The 15,165-nt window shown below is 35.9% G+C and overlaps 1 protein-coding gene across 1 annotated transcript; it reads left to right on the forward strand.

Moving 5' to 3' along the window:
• Positions 1–8,422: 8,422 nt before the first annotated feature.
• On the forward strand, positions 8,423–10,545 carry LOC135847803 (uncharacterized). The gene is made up of 3 exons (XM_065367523.1): positions 8,423–8,600; positions 8,717–9,469; positions 9,638–10,545. Exons 1-3 carry the CDS (start codon positions 8,541–8,543, stop codon positions 10,475–10,477), a joined length of 1,653 nt encoding a protein of 550 aa, XP_065223595.1. The 5' UTR covers positions 8,423–8,540; the 3' UTR covers positions 10,478–10,545.
• The last annotated feature ends 4,620 nt before the right edge of the window (positions 10,546–15,165 follow it).

Consider the following 15,165-nt stretch of genomic DNA (forward strand, 5'->3'; position numbering starts at 1 on the left):
CTACTGAAATAGATTATCTCGCATTTATGAAGAATTAACAGATATTCTATCATGTGACATACTCGCGCAAACCGATCCCTTTAATTATATTATTGCCAAGGTGATGAAAATACCGAGAAGGCTTACTCCCTTCATCAAATCTGTCGTTGATAGGGCTTTGACAGACAAAACTCTTGCAGAATACTACATCCCATACGCTAATTTATTATCAGCGTTCCTGCGGTGTTGGATACACTTGGTGAATGCAAATACCTGCATAGGAAACGTTAATAAGCAACGTTCCACAAACGAGGATGGTTTTGATTCGTTACTACGAGAGGTTTCTTCATCAGTTGAACTATCCGAAGTCATGTCTTTGGATATTTTCTCCGATCCTGAATCCCCAATGCGTCTTTTTCATAAATTTTTACACATGTCTAACGACGGGATCACAAATTTGCAGATTCAATTGAAGGATTTCTTGCAGAAGTGGTGGGGGAAACGCCAGAAAGATGTTCCATTTTCTGTCCATTATGTCTGGTATGCGTACTTTGTATTCCAACTATTACTAGAAGAAAATGCTTTGCAGAATTTGAAACGTAACATGGTCGAAATTCAAAGCAAATCAACGTCTGAGACGAGCACTGTCACTGTTTGACGGATTCAGAATAAACTTTGAAATACGAATAAATATCGAAGGGTGGACGCATACGTGCGCATAGGTTATTTATACATATGTAGGTACCTATGAATGTATTTGCCCAAATATAATATCATGTGTTACTTCAAATATTCCTCCTCATTTTGAGTTTTGTTCCTCAAAAATAGGCCAGAAGTGATGCAACTTTTCTTTTTTTTTCTTTTTTTAATGGGTAATGATGACTCAAAACATTGGCAGCAGTGCGTTCAAAAATGTCAACATTTCAGACAATATAAGAGGAGACCCTAGCAACATTTTCCATTAATTTGGACAGCTATTGTTATAATAGATACAGTCAGGGTTCTTATAGAGGTACACAATGAGAATAAACACTCTATGTTGTAAATCCGAGAAATACTCCCTAAAGAATATTTTCTTGTCTTGATAATTTTACTCCTACCTGCTGCTAGCTCACCTAATAAACCTTAACTTTTTTTTTGGAGGGGGTGTACTTGAAGCAAGCTTCAAACAAGTGATCCCGGCGAACATAAGATACCTACTAAGATCTCTCACCCCTGAAAAAAGCCATTCACACAATCACTGCAAATCACTATTCACAGGTCCCTAACAGACTAATACATTTCCACTTTTTTTTATATATATAAACATGTGTAAAACATACAATCTGAAACTAGGATTGAAAGGAGCCTGCATGAATCCAGATTAGGCTCACAGCAGTGGTGGGCAGGAGCACGGGCCCCACTCAGTGGCTACTGAACAGCGATGTCTTGCCTCCAGGCAGTAGGGGAAGTTTATTTGTACTGCTACAAATAACACCAGTCTTGAATCTCCATGTGAACCCTTGCCGCAAACAGCAGATTTGAAGACATTGCCGAATATTCTCTCGTTTGATGTATTCTCCCAAGCTGATGATTGTTTTCCATTATCTCGTCAATAAAATAAAGCGAATAAGTGCATGGAGAAAGCAAATTCAACCTATCAAAGATGAAGCGGATCGAGCTTTGGAAAGAAAACAACTTCCTGCGTACTATATCCCATATGCTACCTTTCTGTCGTCGATTCTGAGATGCTTGATATATCTTTCGAACATGTCAAAAGTTGATTCATACATACGAGGAATTAAAATGCGACGCGCTGCGAATGTGGACGGTTTTAATTCTTTCCCGCTTGACATTTCTTCATCGTCTGAATTATTAGAAGTATTTTCTTCCGAGATTTCCTCCGACCCCGAACATCCGACGCTGTTTCTTGACAAAATCTTAGAAATGCCGAGTGAAAAAATCACAAATTTGAAGATCCAGTTACAAAATTTTATACAAAAGTGGGATGGGATAGACGTGCATAAGATTCCGTTCCCATATTGGTACCACTGGTATGCTAACTCTGTGTTCACATTTTTACAAGATGGATCCCCATTGAATGATTTGAAAAAAGATATAGCTGAAATTCAACGCAGATCAGTTTCTGGCACAGGCACTATCATTTAAGAAAAAGATTCGCAAATAAGGAGTTCACGATTATTGTTATAAATACCTATATAAGTATTAGTATAAAGTAGAAAGTATTAGGTACGTACATAGCTATCCGAAGGAGGAGGAGAGGTAACGTCTGATCAAATCAGAATAAAAACATCCATCTGAGCACATCTGATTAGGTTGGACCAGATCTTCCCCTTTCTGACCAGATAAAATCATATCTTGGTACCCAAAAGAATGTGATCTGCAGTTCTTATTAAGTAGATGTAATCAGATATATGTATTAACTACTTTTCAATTTAACCTGATCACAATTGTTCATGCATGATTTATCAGACGTGCGTTTATCTGAATAGATAAAATCCTATCTACTCAAAGGAATGTGATCAGTATTGATGAGACCTAATCAGAAATGCTGACTTAAATCTGATCAGATCTGTAGGTCGGATCCGAACGTTCTCGGGGTTCAATTTATTCTGTCCAGACCTGATCCGACAAAATAATTTTCTCCTGGATATACCAACCACCAACTCATAATTGTCATACCTACCTAATTTTAGTAACTTGTATTAATTATTTCAAAATAAACAATGAATCATTTCACTGTTGGAGTTTTTATGAAAACTAAATAGACTAGATAGGTATCTATTTAAGTATTAGGTAACATCCTTCACACTGACCTGCTCGACTTGATATGCAAAGAAATGCAATAGTTGAAACTAGAGATCCAGCATTAAAATTTTCCTCCGAAATGGATGAAATTTAAAAATCATCCATCTTTCATGCACAAGAGATCTGAGAGACCCTGCTTTCAAATTCTTAATTAAACCTCAATTTCCACATTTGGATTAAGATTCTCAATTAATACACTTGGGTAGGTATCTACCTATTTATTCAATAAAATGCAAAAAAATGCTCTTAACAAGGGAACATTTTTGCAGTAGGTAGCGCTTTCCAATTTCAACAAAACCCAAATACCCACAAAAACCTCTGTAGGTAACCATAATTTCAGGTGCTTACATTCATTTTTGGATTTCACTTTAGTAAGAGCCATTCTCTTAGGAAGAGCTAGATGGAGTCTTGAAAAGCTCCAGAAATGGAAAAGCCCTAGGCAGTGATAAAGTACCAACAGACTTATTCAAGAACACCACAATAACCATTAAGAAGAGACTGCTAGCTTTCTACAATAAAATACTATCAGGTGTGACCATACCAGAAGACTTCCACACTGCAATTGTATTACCCATTGTCAAAAAATGAGACCAAAATGACCCAGGAAATAACTGTGGAATTATTCTACTAAATGCTGCTTACAAAATACTTGCAAAGATGCTAGCAAGAAGAATCAAGAGCTGTGTGGAGCCAATAATATTGGAATGCCAAAACGGATTTCAAAAGGGAAGATCATGCAATATTCATGCATAGATGGGGTATACGCAACAAAACTGCTGATGGAGAAGAGAAGAGAATATAACCTAGAGACACACATGTGCTTTGTTGAACTAGAGAAGGCCTATGATCAAGTACAAAGGAAGAGGTTGTCTGAAATCCTGAGGAAAATCAAAGTGAATCAACAAATATGTAGTGCGCCTAATTGAAGAAATATACACGGATAATGTAATAAGAGTAAGATCTGGAAACATGTCGGAAGCAAAGAGGATAGGAAGAGGAGTAAGACAGAGATGCCCAATGTCATGTAGTCTGTTCAACATCTATGTACTTTGATGACATGATTTAATAATGGCTGAAAAACCAACCAAAAGGACTAGACATCAACGACACCTATGTCAATACCCTGCTGTTTGCTGATGATCAGGTGGTCTTTGCTGACAACGAAGATGACTTGCAGAGAACGATGTACAACCTTCAGAAAGTAGCTGATAAGTACAGGATGAGAATCTCGTCGTCAAAAACAAAGGTGATGGCCTTCGAGGGGAAAGAGCCAATACGCAGTAAAATCGTTGTAAATGGACTGCCAGTGGAACAAGTTAAAAGCTTTAAATATCTCGGATGTGAGCTGTCATATGAAGGAGAAGTTGTTGCACAAATTAAGATCAGTAAATTCCTGAGAGTAAGCGGAGCGATAAACCGAGCCATACCTCCAAGAAAAGTCAGAGCAGAAACTCGAAAAAGAATCTACAATATGCTGGCAAGACCAATGCTGCTGTATGGGAGTGAAACATGGACAATGAGAAAGGATATAAAAAGCAGAGTAACTGCAGTGGAAATGAGATTCATGCGAGCCACAGCAGGATATACTAGATGAGATATGAAAAGGAACAAAGACATCCTGAAGGAGCTAGGAGCAGAGCCAATCATTAGACGAGTGAAAGATTACAGAAAGAAATTGCAAAAACACATTGACAGAATGCTTGATGAACGGTCCCCTCGAAAATTCAAAGAGTACACGCCAATTGGCAGGAGGAGCAGAGGAAGACCGAAGAAAAAACATGATGATACATCGACGAGCAATTCTTCTACATTTTCTCAGACTGGCTGAACAGCTCACCGGGTCAAAGTTCAATGATGATTGATGATGAAAATTTGAAAATTCAAAATTCAACGACGAGTTGATTTTAGAATCGAAGAGACAAACAAAAAAACGTTGATATGACTGGTGGCCCATCTTGTGAATTGAAGGAGACATGTGCTTCACAAAATTCGAAATTTACTATTTTTGAAAGAAATCATTAAAATTATTAAAGAAATGTTCGAATCATTCAAATCATGCCCATAACCCATAGTACTCGAAGTGGACGTTCAATTCACAGATAGTAAGAAAATGTTTGCATTAATGACTTCAATAACCTATGGTGTTCAAATATGAGGAATTGAGGATCCGTTCGAATAAGCTGGAGAGTTTTGTTTAGCTTATTTTTTGTTCATCAGAAGTGGAGTTCATTTTAAACAATTGGTAAACTGGATGAAGACATTGGAAAAATGTTTTATCTGTACCTACACAATGAGCCCCCCCCCCAAATTCGGTAAATTTTTAAAATAAGTATAAGACGTAGGTACTTATGAAATGTATGTGTACCTTCTTTTCAAATACATACGAGTAAGTAGATACCTACATTGGAATCGACTGCTGAGAACCTATCTGTCAAAATGCACACACATGAAATGAAACCGAATGATTAATATTTCTGTTTACTATTTTTCTCATGCCGCAAACGCATCAAAGCCTAAACGCATGAAAGCATCGTAGAGAGAAACAAGTTCATCTCATTTCTAGAAGTGACTGTGGACAGTAGAAAGCAAAAATGATGACAATTCGATCCAAATTGTCTTTCAAAGCTACGATCTCTTTAGTGGGAGTAAGTAACTTATTCTATGGTTGTTAATACGAGTACGATGGACGATTTGTTCATTTTTTCTTTGAAAATTGATTCGAAGATTAGGCTGAAAAGTTGTGCATAAATTTCAAAAATATGAAAATGATTACTAATGGCTAAATCTTCAATAACACAATATACATACTACAATCTACCTAGTATACCTAATGATGCAACTAAAAACCGAACTAGAAACTCGCTACTGAGATATGTAGATCATGACTGACAATTTTTTGAAAAACTGTTTCAGATTACAATTGTACTTTTCACGAGAGCACATTCAGAGAAATCCTCCATTTCGTCGAGTCAACAATTGATTCTGACACTCATCCGAATGATGAATCCAATCCAGAGTCAAACCATACCCAACTTAGTCTCACAGACAAAAATACAACTCCTGTTGAAGCGCAAAAAACAGAAATCAACCTAAACTGCGAGCCTCTGCCAAAATCTCGCATTTATGAAGAATTATCAGATATTCTATCATGTGACATACTCGCGCAAACCGATCCCTTTAATTATATTATTGCCAAGGTGATGAAAATACCGAGAAGGCTTACTCCCTTCATCAAATCTGTCGTTGATAGGGCTTTGACAGACAAAACTCTTGCAGAATACTACATCCCATACGCTAATTTATTATCGTCGGTCCTGCGGTGTTGGATACACTTAGCCAATGCAAGTAGCTGCATAAAAGCAGTTAATGATCAACGTTCCACAAATGAGGATGGCTTTGATTCATTACTACGAGAGGTTTCTTCATCAGTTGAACTATCTGAACTATTTTCTTTGGATATTTTTTCCGATCCCGAACGCCCAATGCGTCTTTTTCATAAATTTTTACACATATCAAGCAACGAAATCGCAAATTTAAAAATTCAATTGAAAAATTTCCTGCAGAAGTGGTGGCAGAAAAGCCAGAAAGGTGTTCCGTTTTCCGTCCAGTATGTCTGGTATGGTTACAATATGTTTCAATTATTACTTGAAGAAAATGCTCTGCCGAATCTGAAACGGAATATGGCTGAAATTCAAAGCAAATCAACTTATGAGATGAGCACTGTCAGTATTTGATGGATTCAATTAAATAAACTCGGAAATGTGAATAAATATCGAAGAGGTGGGTACCTATAGATACGTGCGCATAGGTTATTTGTAATGCACATATTAAATGTATTTGACCAAATATAATGTCATGTGTCACGTTAAAATGAACATTGGATCAAATTCATTATTACGTATTATAGGTACCTATTTAGTTTATTTATCAATATTTATGACCCGCAAATATTCATCCTTATTTTGAGTTTTGTTCCTGGAAACTCATTTTTGAGTTCAGGAGAGATAGGCAAAAACGTATGCAACTTTTAAAAAATTGGCACCACTGCGTTTCAAATCATTTCCCTAATTTCAGAAACAATATCTTTCAATGTTTTGGTCCAATGCCCAATTACTTAATGGGAAACATTTCAGAGAACTAAACTTTCAAAACACGTGTCAACTCAAAAATAGGTAAGCAATTAGGAAATTTTCAACCACTCGTGAGAACTCGAACAAAGTGGTCTTGGATTTTGATGGAAATAGCCTAGATTGATAGAAAAAAACTAGGTACTATTTTTTAAAAAAAGTTTCGCCTCTCTTACCTCTGAAACTAAACATTTTTCTCTGTGACTTTCAACTCGAAATCTTCACTGAATTTGGTCAAAATTCAAGGTCAGTAATGCAATGGAAAAAATTTTATTTTTAAAAAAATTTCTGAACATATTTCCCAAAAAACGGCCATTTTGCAACTTTGACAGCTCTCCTGACCACAAAAAGAACTCAAATTTAAAAAACTCACTTTGTGTTTTGTTTTAGGGTCTAATCTATCGATTAAGCTCATTTTCAACCCAAACACAAAAAAAAAGTCGAGAAAAGTGACCTAGTGCAATGGAGAAGAACGAAAATAAATTAACAATGTTGCAAAATTGACAAGGAAGGAGACCTTGAGAGATTTTTTCTCTGATTTATTCCAATGGTTGAGTATTTTTCAATTTTTTAAAAACTCTCACAAAGAAACCACTTGAAAGCTCCATTTCTGATTTGAAGAGGTACAAATTTTTTGTAAAGATCTGGTAAAAAGAACAGTCTGAAACCCCCAAACCAAAATTTCAGCTGTCTAAATCATTTTTTCTCAAAATTTGCTATTTTCGGTGATCTGGATACGCTTTTAAAAAATCTTGGACAGCAATAAAGATCGAGAGTTGTTCTCGAACTCGAATATATCCACATTGTGGCTAATTTCCAAGTGATGGAAGCTCTAGAACAGCTTGAAATGGTGAACATTCCTATACGAGGTTTAGTTTTAGACAGAATACAACTATTTGCGCCCATTTCATAAACTTCTTTATGGACATGTCCATAAATATTTTGAATTTTTTGATTTTTTTCTGATAAATTCATTCCTACCTAATAAAAGACTTGAGATGTTCTCCCAGAAATATACTCCAATGTGGATAAAATAGAACTAAATTTCTAGTCGTGCAAATTAATTTTTACACCTTAAGAAATTCGAACCATTCGCCCCTGGGTATGGTTTGAAGAGATCAAACCCAATCAAAATTTTAATCTGACAAAACATATCCAGTCAGATCTGATCAAGTCAAATTATAGGACCATCAAATGTCCGCATTCATTCAGATCTAATCAGATCCTATTATTTTCCACCGAACATGCTTGGAATTTGAAATTGAATTTTTTTTTAATTCTGATTTTTTTGCGATGAGTTTATTTCACCGTGAACTTTTTCAACGATGTGTTCAAATTCAAAGTGATCTTTTTCTTCAACAACAAAGTTCATTTAAATAGATGGCTGCTCAATTGCAAAACAACATCCCCATAAATTTCGGCACGTGCTTTCAATTAAACCATTCTACAAATTCATAAAAGAAAAATGTGCATGCAGAATTGCAGACAGAGCGAGATGATGAAAAAAAACAAGTAATTTGGATATTTCATATCTGTCAGTGTCACGGAGAACGATACGAGGCATCACCGATAAATTTTTTATTGAAAAGTCACTTTCATTGCGAGAAAAAGGGAAAAGCCACAAACATGACGTTTGATGCAGCGTATACAACATTTAAATTTTTCACCAGAATCAGGAGGACAAACGTAAGCTTATAAAAGTGTTTTTTTTTTTTTTTTTAATCTAGAAACACTATCACAAATACCTACTCGTGGGAAAATATGTGCCAAAAACTTACTCACATCATCTACAATCATTTCAGTTCACGGTGATTCTCATTATAACAGTGCAATCACTATGCCTGGCGTTGGAACCTACCACATCTCAGATTGACTATGACGTTGCCCACAATACATCTTCCGACCGTCATGCCACAACTTCGCTGATGAAAGATGAAATAAAATCTTATTTTTTGAAATTACAGTCCAAAGTTTCACCCATTTCATTGGACCTTTTATCGCCTGATGTATTATCAGTACAAGATCCCTTAGAGTATTGGATTCGTAAAACAAGAAACCTATCTCCTGCTGAAATTGCAAAGACAAACATTGGCATAACGTTTGTTATGGATTCGAATACATTTCCTGAGAGCTACATCGCATACGTTGAAGTTCTGAAGTCGATTCTCAACTGTCAGTTATGGCTTACTAATGTTAAAGACTACATCCGAGAAATTCAAGCTATACGTGCTTCAAAAACAGAGGAAAGCTTTTCTATACCATCTGATATATCATCGCCTCCTGAGCTGTCTGACACGGGATTATTTTCTCCTGATATCTTCTCCGACCCTGACACACCTCTACGCCTTGTCAATAGACTATTGCATATTCCAAAAAAAGACATTTCAAACTTGAGAACGCGTTTAAGGAATTTTGAAAACAAGGTGACACAATCGAACAAGTCAACTGGTCAAGTATGGAGGCCCTACATTCGGTACTGTTTTGCCTTGGTTATATTTTTCGCATTCGAACCCGCTCTCAATGGCCTGAAAAATGATGTGGACAAACTGCAACAGGTCAGTAATTCTTTATTGTTAATGAACTACGAGGCATGGTTTTATGATGTTGTTCCAGAAGAAGGGCGCATGAAGGGGTTGAAAATAACATGTGAAAAAAAATCCAACAGCAGGGAAAAATGATAGAATTGATCAGAATTATTGATAAATTTCTTCAAACTATTTCAGATTATGAGATCACATTCTCCGAAGCAATGTCCCCAATTGTTTGATCAATCTCACAATGGAATTTACAAATCCCAAGCTTCTGGTGAAACAGAACCTAACAACTCAAATCTGGGTCCAGTAGTAGGAAATTCACCAAATGCTGTTCTCTCTAGTGGTAGTTCCAGTATTGAATCTGCATGTGAAACCTTGCCGCAAACAGAAGACTTGAGGACATTGCCAAATATTCTATCGTTTGAGGTATTCTCTCAAGCTGATATTTTCCCTTATCTTGTCAATAAAATATTGGGAATAAGTTCATGGAGAAAGCAAATTCAATCCATCAAATATGAAGCAGATAAAGCTTTGGGAGGAAAACAACTTCCTGCATGCTATATCCCGTATGCTACCTTACTGTCGTCGATTCTGAGATGCTTGAAACATCTTGTGAATTCGTTAGGGGTAGATACATTCATAGGAGGAATCAAAATGCGTCGCGCTGCGAATGTGGACGGTTTTAATTCCTTACCGATTGACATTTCTTCATCGTCCGAGTTATCGGAAATATTTTCTGTCGATATTTTCTCCGACCCCGAACCTCCGGCGCTGTTTCTTGACAAAATCTTGAAAATGCCGAGCGAAAAAATCGTAAATTTGAAGATCCAGTTACAAAATTTTCTACAAAAGTGGAAAAAGATAGACACGCAGAAGACTCCGTTCCCGTACTGGTACTGCTGGTATGCTAAATCTGTGTTTACATTTTTACAAGATGAATCCTTATTGAATGATTTGAAAAAAGATATAGCTGAAATTCAACGCAGATCGGTTTCTGGCAAAAGCACTACCTATAATTTAAGAAATTGATTCGCAAATAAGGAGTTCGCAATTAGTGTTATAAATAAGTGTTAAATATTATAAATTAGAAAGTAATAAAGTATGTACGTCTAGGGTGCTCCTTATTTTGAAAAGTTGGAATTTTGTAGCTCCCACCCCCCAAAAACATGACCTCAGGTGAGAAATTAACCCTATTTTTTTATTTTTCCCATATCTGTAAAAAAAGTGGTGCCGGTAGTCCCCTAAGTGGGGAAAAAATCAAAAAAATCAAAAAAATCAAAAAAAAAGTTCTATTTATGAAAATGTTCTGTTTCTGCACCAGAATGTTTCTAAGTAATCCCCTTTTTAAGAAAAAAATTTCCCCGGCCCTTCAAACCATATAGGCTCCCTAGTAAGGAGCCCCTCAAAGTTGAAAAAATCACAAAAATGATAATAAATCAAAGTTATGGAAAATTTGATGAAAATATCTCATTTCCACATTACAATTGTTCTACATAACCCCCTTTTCAAGAAAAAACCATTGTTGGACCCCCAAATAATTTTGGCTCCCTTGCATGGAGCCCCTCAAATTTGGGAAAAATAAAAAAAATGTTATTTTATGTCTGTAGAGATTTTTTGAAAATTGTTTATTCATGTGCAGAATCTTTCTGAATAAGCACTTTTTCATGAAAAACCTCCCCCCCCCCCCGGTCTCCCAAATCATGTTGGCTACCTTTAGAGCCCCTCAAAGTTGAAAAAAAAATCAACAAAAAAATGAAAAATTCATATCTACACAAATTTTTTGATAATGTTTAATTTCTTAGCTGAGTACCTCACCCTGTTAGGGTACCACAAAAATGCGATTTCCAATGTCCTGTAAAGGACAAGGAACCACGACGACGACGACTTTTAGATAACCACTTTATCAAGAAAAGGACCCTTTTGTCTTCCAAATGATGGTGGTCCACTCTTATGAGACCTCCAAAATTGAAGAAGCTTTTTTCATCTAATCAGCCATAAATAAACATGCAAAAAATACATAGCCAATCATTTTTACTTTCTAAACAATTTTGAGAACCAAAAAAATTTGGAAAAATTTGAAAAATTTGTTGTAACTTGGCTTATGCAAATGACACAATTCAGCTCAAGTTATGTTGGACGGACAATAGACAAGTTCCACCTTTTCATCATGTACACAGATCATAAAATATTTAACAGAATTTCTAATGAAAATGGACCAAATCCTAGGATTATGATGTGAAAAAAAGTAAAAATGTCAATTTTTCTGATTTATTTTATATTTTGAGATGGGGAAGGGGGAGAGGCGTGCTCCCTAGCACGACTCATTTTTACTAACGTGATTGAAGAAGTTTTTCTCGTGAAACCCGAAAACAATTTAGGGCGTCATTAAATATTTTTTCACTAGTGTGTAGGCATAAATATGAGCTCTCCCCTCTAATCCACTGGTTAGTCTTGTATACAGGTTGATTTTATGTAAGTAGGGACTTAACTGAGGTGCTAGAACTAGAAAGTTCACAATTTTAAAAATTTTGCATGATACTTCAATTTTTTCATGTATGGGAAAATTGGGGGGGCCCACCGGCACGACTTTTCTTCACCTAGTGGGCTGAAATTTTCAGAGTATTATTTTCTCACCCGAGGTCATGTTTATGCACAATAGGCCTGAGAGACCCCGTTTTCATATTCTTAATTTATACCTCAATATACATATTTGGATTATTCTGCAGGGGGGGGGGGTAATTCTTAAAAAAAGTTTAAAAATCATATAACAGATGGTTTACTTGAATACTATTTACAAATGAAATTTTTTTCGGTGGCAATGTGTAGATACCAACTCGGGCATCACGTGCATATAGTTTCACGCCCCCCAACCCCCCACCCTCCACTATGGGTCAAGTCCCCCCACCCCAAAAATTCCGTCGTCGTGGCTTGTAACCACTTTCAATTTGTCAACTTCATCTTCAAAAGTTGATTACAATGCCAGTGTTTCTGAAAGAAAAAAAAAAGGATACATATTATTGCGTGATATCCAGAGTAAATGATAGGACCAATACAAATTTTTAGAATGAGACTTATACCCTGAAACCGAGGCCATAAAAAGATGTAACCAGTTTTTGCTCCATCACCGTGGCCAATTTTTGTTAATTTTTCCCTGGCTCTCCTATTCGACTTTTTTTGCGGTGAAATGTCTACACTGTATTGTTTCGGTGATAGCAGTGCTGTGCCCATTTCACAACCATCAAGGAAATATAGTCAACCATTCTCTGAATGGTAATCTCGGAAATTTGTACAGATTACCATTTTTCAGATCCATCGCCGTGGCTTATCATTCTCACGTTTAAAAGAGACATTTTTTTTCTCGAAAAGAAAGAAAATCTTCAAATGGTAAGTATTTGATGACCACAACTTTGAAAATTGAAAAATTATTGGTTTTTTTATCAATAAAACAAATTTTAGTTCTTTTTTTCTTACGTCGTGGATAGTACAGTTTGGTATTTCATCGTGGCTACAGTGATTTTTTGTCCACGGCGAAGGATAGTACCTACCTTATCACGTTTGAATACTCCCATTAAAATGTACCTGATACCTACTTGATGACCTCTTTGTGAGCTAAAGCCACAAATAACTGCTCCAGTTATACCTATACCTACCCAAAAGTAGTGAACAGCCTTTTTTTTCAACATGTGACACTAATTTTTTTAAAGCCCCTATACCCCCGCCCCTATTGAGGATGACTTGGGCCTAAAGTCATTTTAGGGATCCTGGGTATGCCTAGAATCAAGTCCCTTTTGAAAAAAATTCCAAAAAAGGTTTTCATTTTTGAAAAATCTTAGTACTGAAATTTAAACTTTTTTTGGGAATTACCAAGCTTTCAGTGTACTTCGAGGCTCAATTGATTACATTCAAGTAGATCTCTCTATTCAAAACTTGAAAATCTTACTCTTAACAAGGGAAAATTTTTGAAATAGATACCTAGCACTCTCCAATAAAAAAAAAAAAAAAAAAAAAAAAAAAAAAAAACAATCTAGATCAAAAGAGCATGTTCAAAAATCTTCGTAACCATATAAGTTCGGTTACTTAAATTCATTTTTGGAGTTTTGAAAATTTTATAAATTCAAAATCAAAGGTGACTTTTTTTAAAATTAGTGTAAATACATTCGTAGTTTTCGGTTGTTTTTTTGCATTTGTTTGGGAGAAGAGGGAGAGCAGGATTGGAACAGGAGCGAGTCCCTAGAAATCTGTTTTTAGGTGAATTTTGAACGTACTCATGAAATATAATTTTTTCAGCCATGTAAACCAAAATGTGAATAATTACTTTAATTCAACTCGCACACATCAACAACGACAAGTTATGGTCTATTCTTTAAACCAACATTCTCCAGAGAATTCAATCACTCTGGATGGGTCAAAAATGAACTTCAACTCATGTAAATTTGGTCGATGCTTGTTGATCAACCTCACGGCCGTTTAAGATGATTATCGCAAAATTCCAGTGACACCACTTCATTAATGGATTTTTTGGTCGATTTGTGAATTTTAGAAAACGTGAAAAAATCATTATCCATATTATAGGCTCAAATGAAAAGAAGTTAGCATTGTTGTGGACTGTTCTGATAATGTAAACATACCAGACGATAGGTACCTATCTTGTCAAAAAACAAAACTCATTCGTTGTAATGCTTTTTTTAAAAAAAAAAAAAACTTGTTATTTTCATTTTTTTTTAAAAATATAATTTACAAATTGGTCAGAAATTAACTTTTCAGCTGGCACTCTGAAAATTTTTCTGCATCAGTTAAAACGATCGAGAGTGCGTGGCTAAAGTTATACGAGCTAAAGTTCATTTTTGGTCTTGCCGGAGTATTTTGAAATTTCCGGAGAAAATCAAAAAATCATCATAGGCTCCAGAGTAGCTCAAAATCTTTATGTAGGTACTTAGTTGTTGATGCATTATATAGTTGAATTGAGAGAGAGATTAACATAGGTTCATTCTGCTAAAAATATATAGGTATATACATATTATGTACCTGGGTAATTCTCAAAAAAATGGTCAATTTTGATGTGCATAATTTTGAAAAACACAAATCTTTTTTTTGGAAAATTTCAAGTGGGAATCATTTGTATAGGTGTCCCAGATCCTTTTTCTAGTGTTGGCCTCAATTCAATCCCCCACTGTGGGCCCTGACCCCCCTAAAACGGTGATATTTGGGATTCGACCTCATCTATGTGTAATATATGTTTTTGAGCCCACAGAGTTCGAATCTGGACTTATTTTTTTGGTACGGGTGTAGGCGAGCTGTGGGGAAAGGGAAAAAGTCAAATTTTGCTTATAGGAGCTAAAAATCTCAATACCAAATGTGAAATGTGTGGGGGGTGATCCTTCCATGAACCAAAAAAAAATAAGTTCATGCTAAGACCTTTGAGAAATTTGCCATGTACACGAATTTCACCTTTTTTGAGAATTATCCACATGCATATTTCATAAGGGTCATTCCACGACAATTCAACCAAGATGTGGTAAGTAAGGGAGTGGAAGTCGGTGATTTTTTTGAAATTTTTCCTGTGGAAAGACCTTTTGAAGGGATGACCGATGGCGCAAATCGCAGCCCTCTAGCCCTGTTTTAAAGACTGCTAGGGGATCTCAAAGTTATCAGTGAACTTGAAATATCATCTACATATATTTCAGCAGTGGGTGACTCGATAACCGCGACACCTACCT

Source organism: Planococcus citri, chromosome 5 (assembly GCF_950023065.1).
Source record: "Planococcus citri chromosome 5, ihPlaCitr1.1, whole genome shotgun sequence".
Classification (NCBI taxonomy): domain Eukaryota; kingdom Metazoa; phylum Arthropoda; class Insecta; order Hemiptera; family Pseudococcidae; genus Planococcus; species Planococcus citri.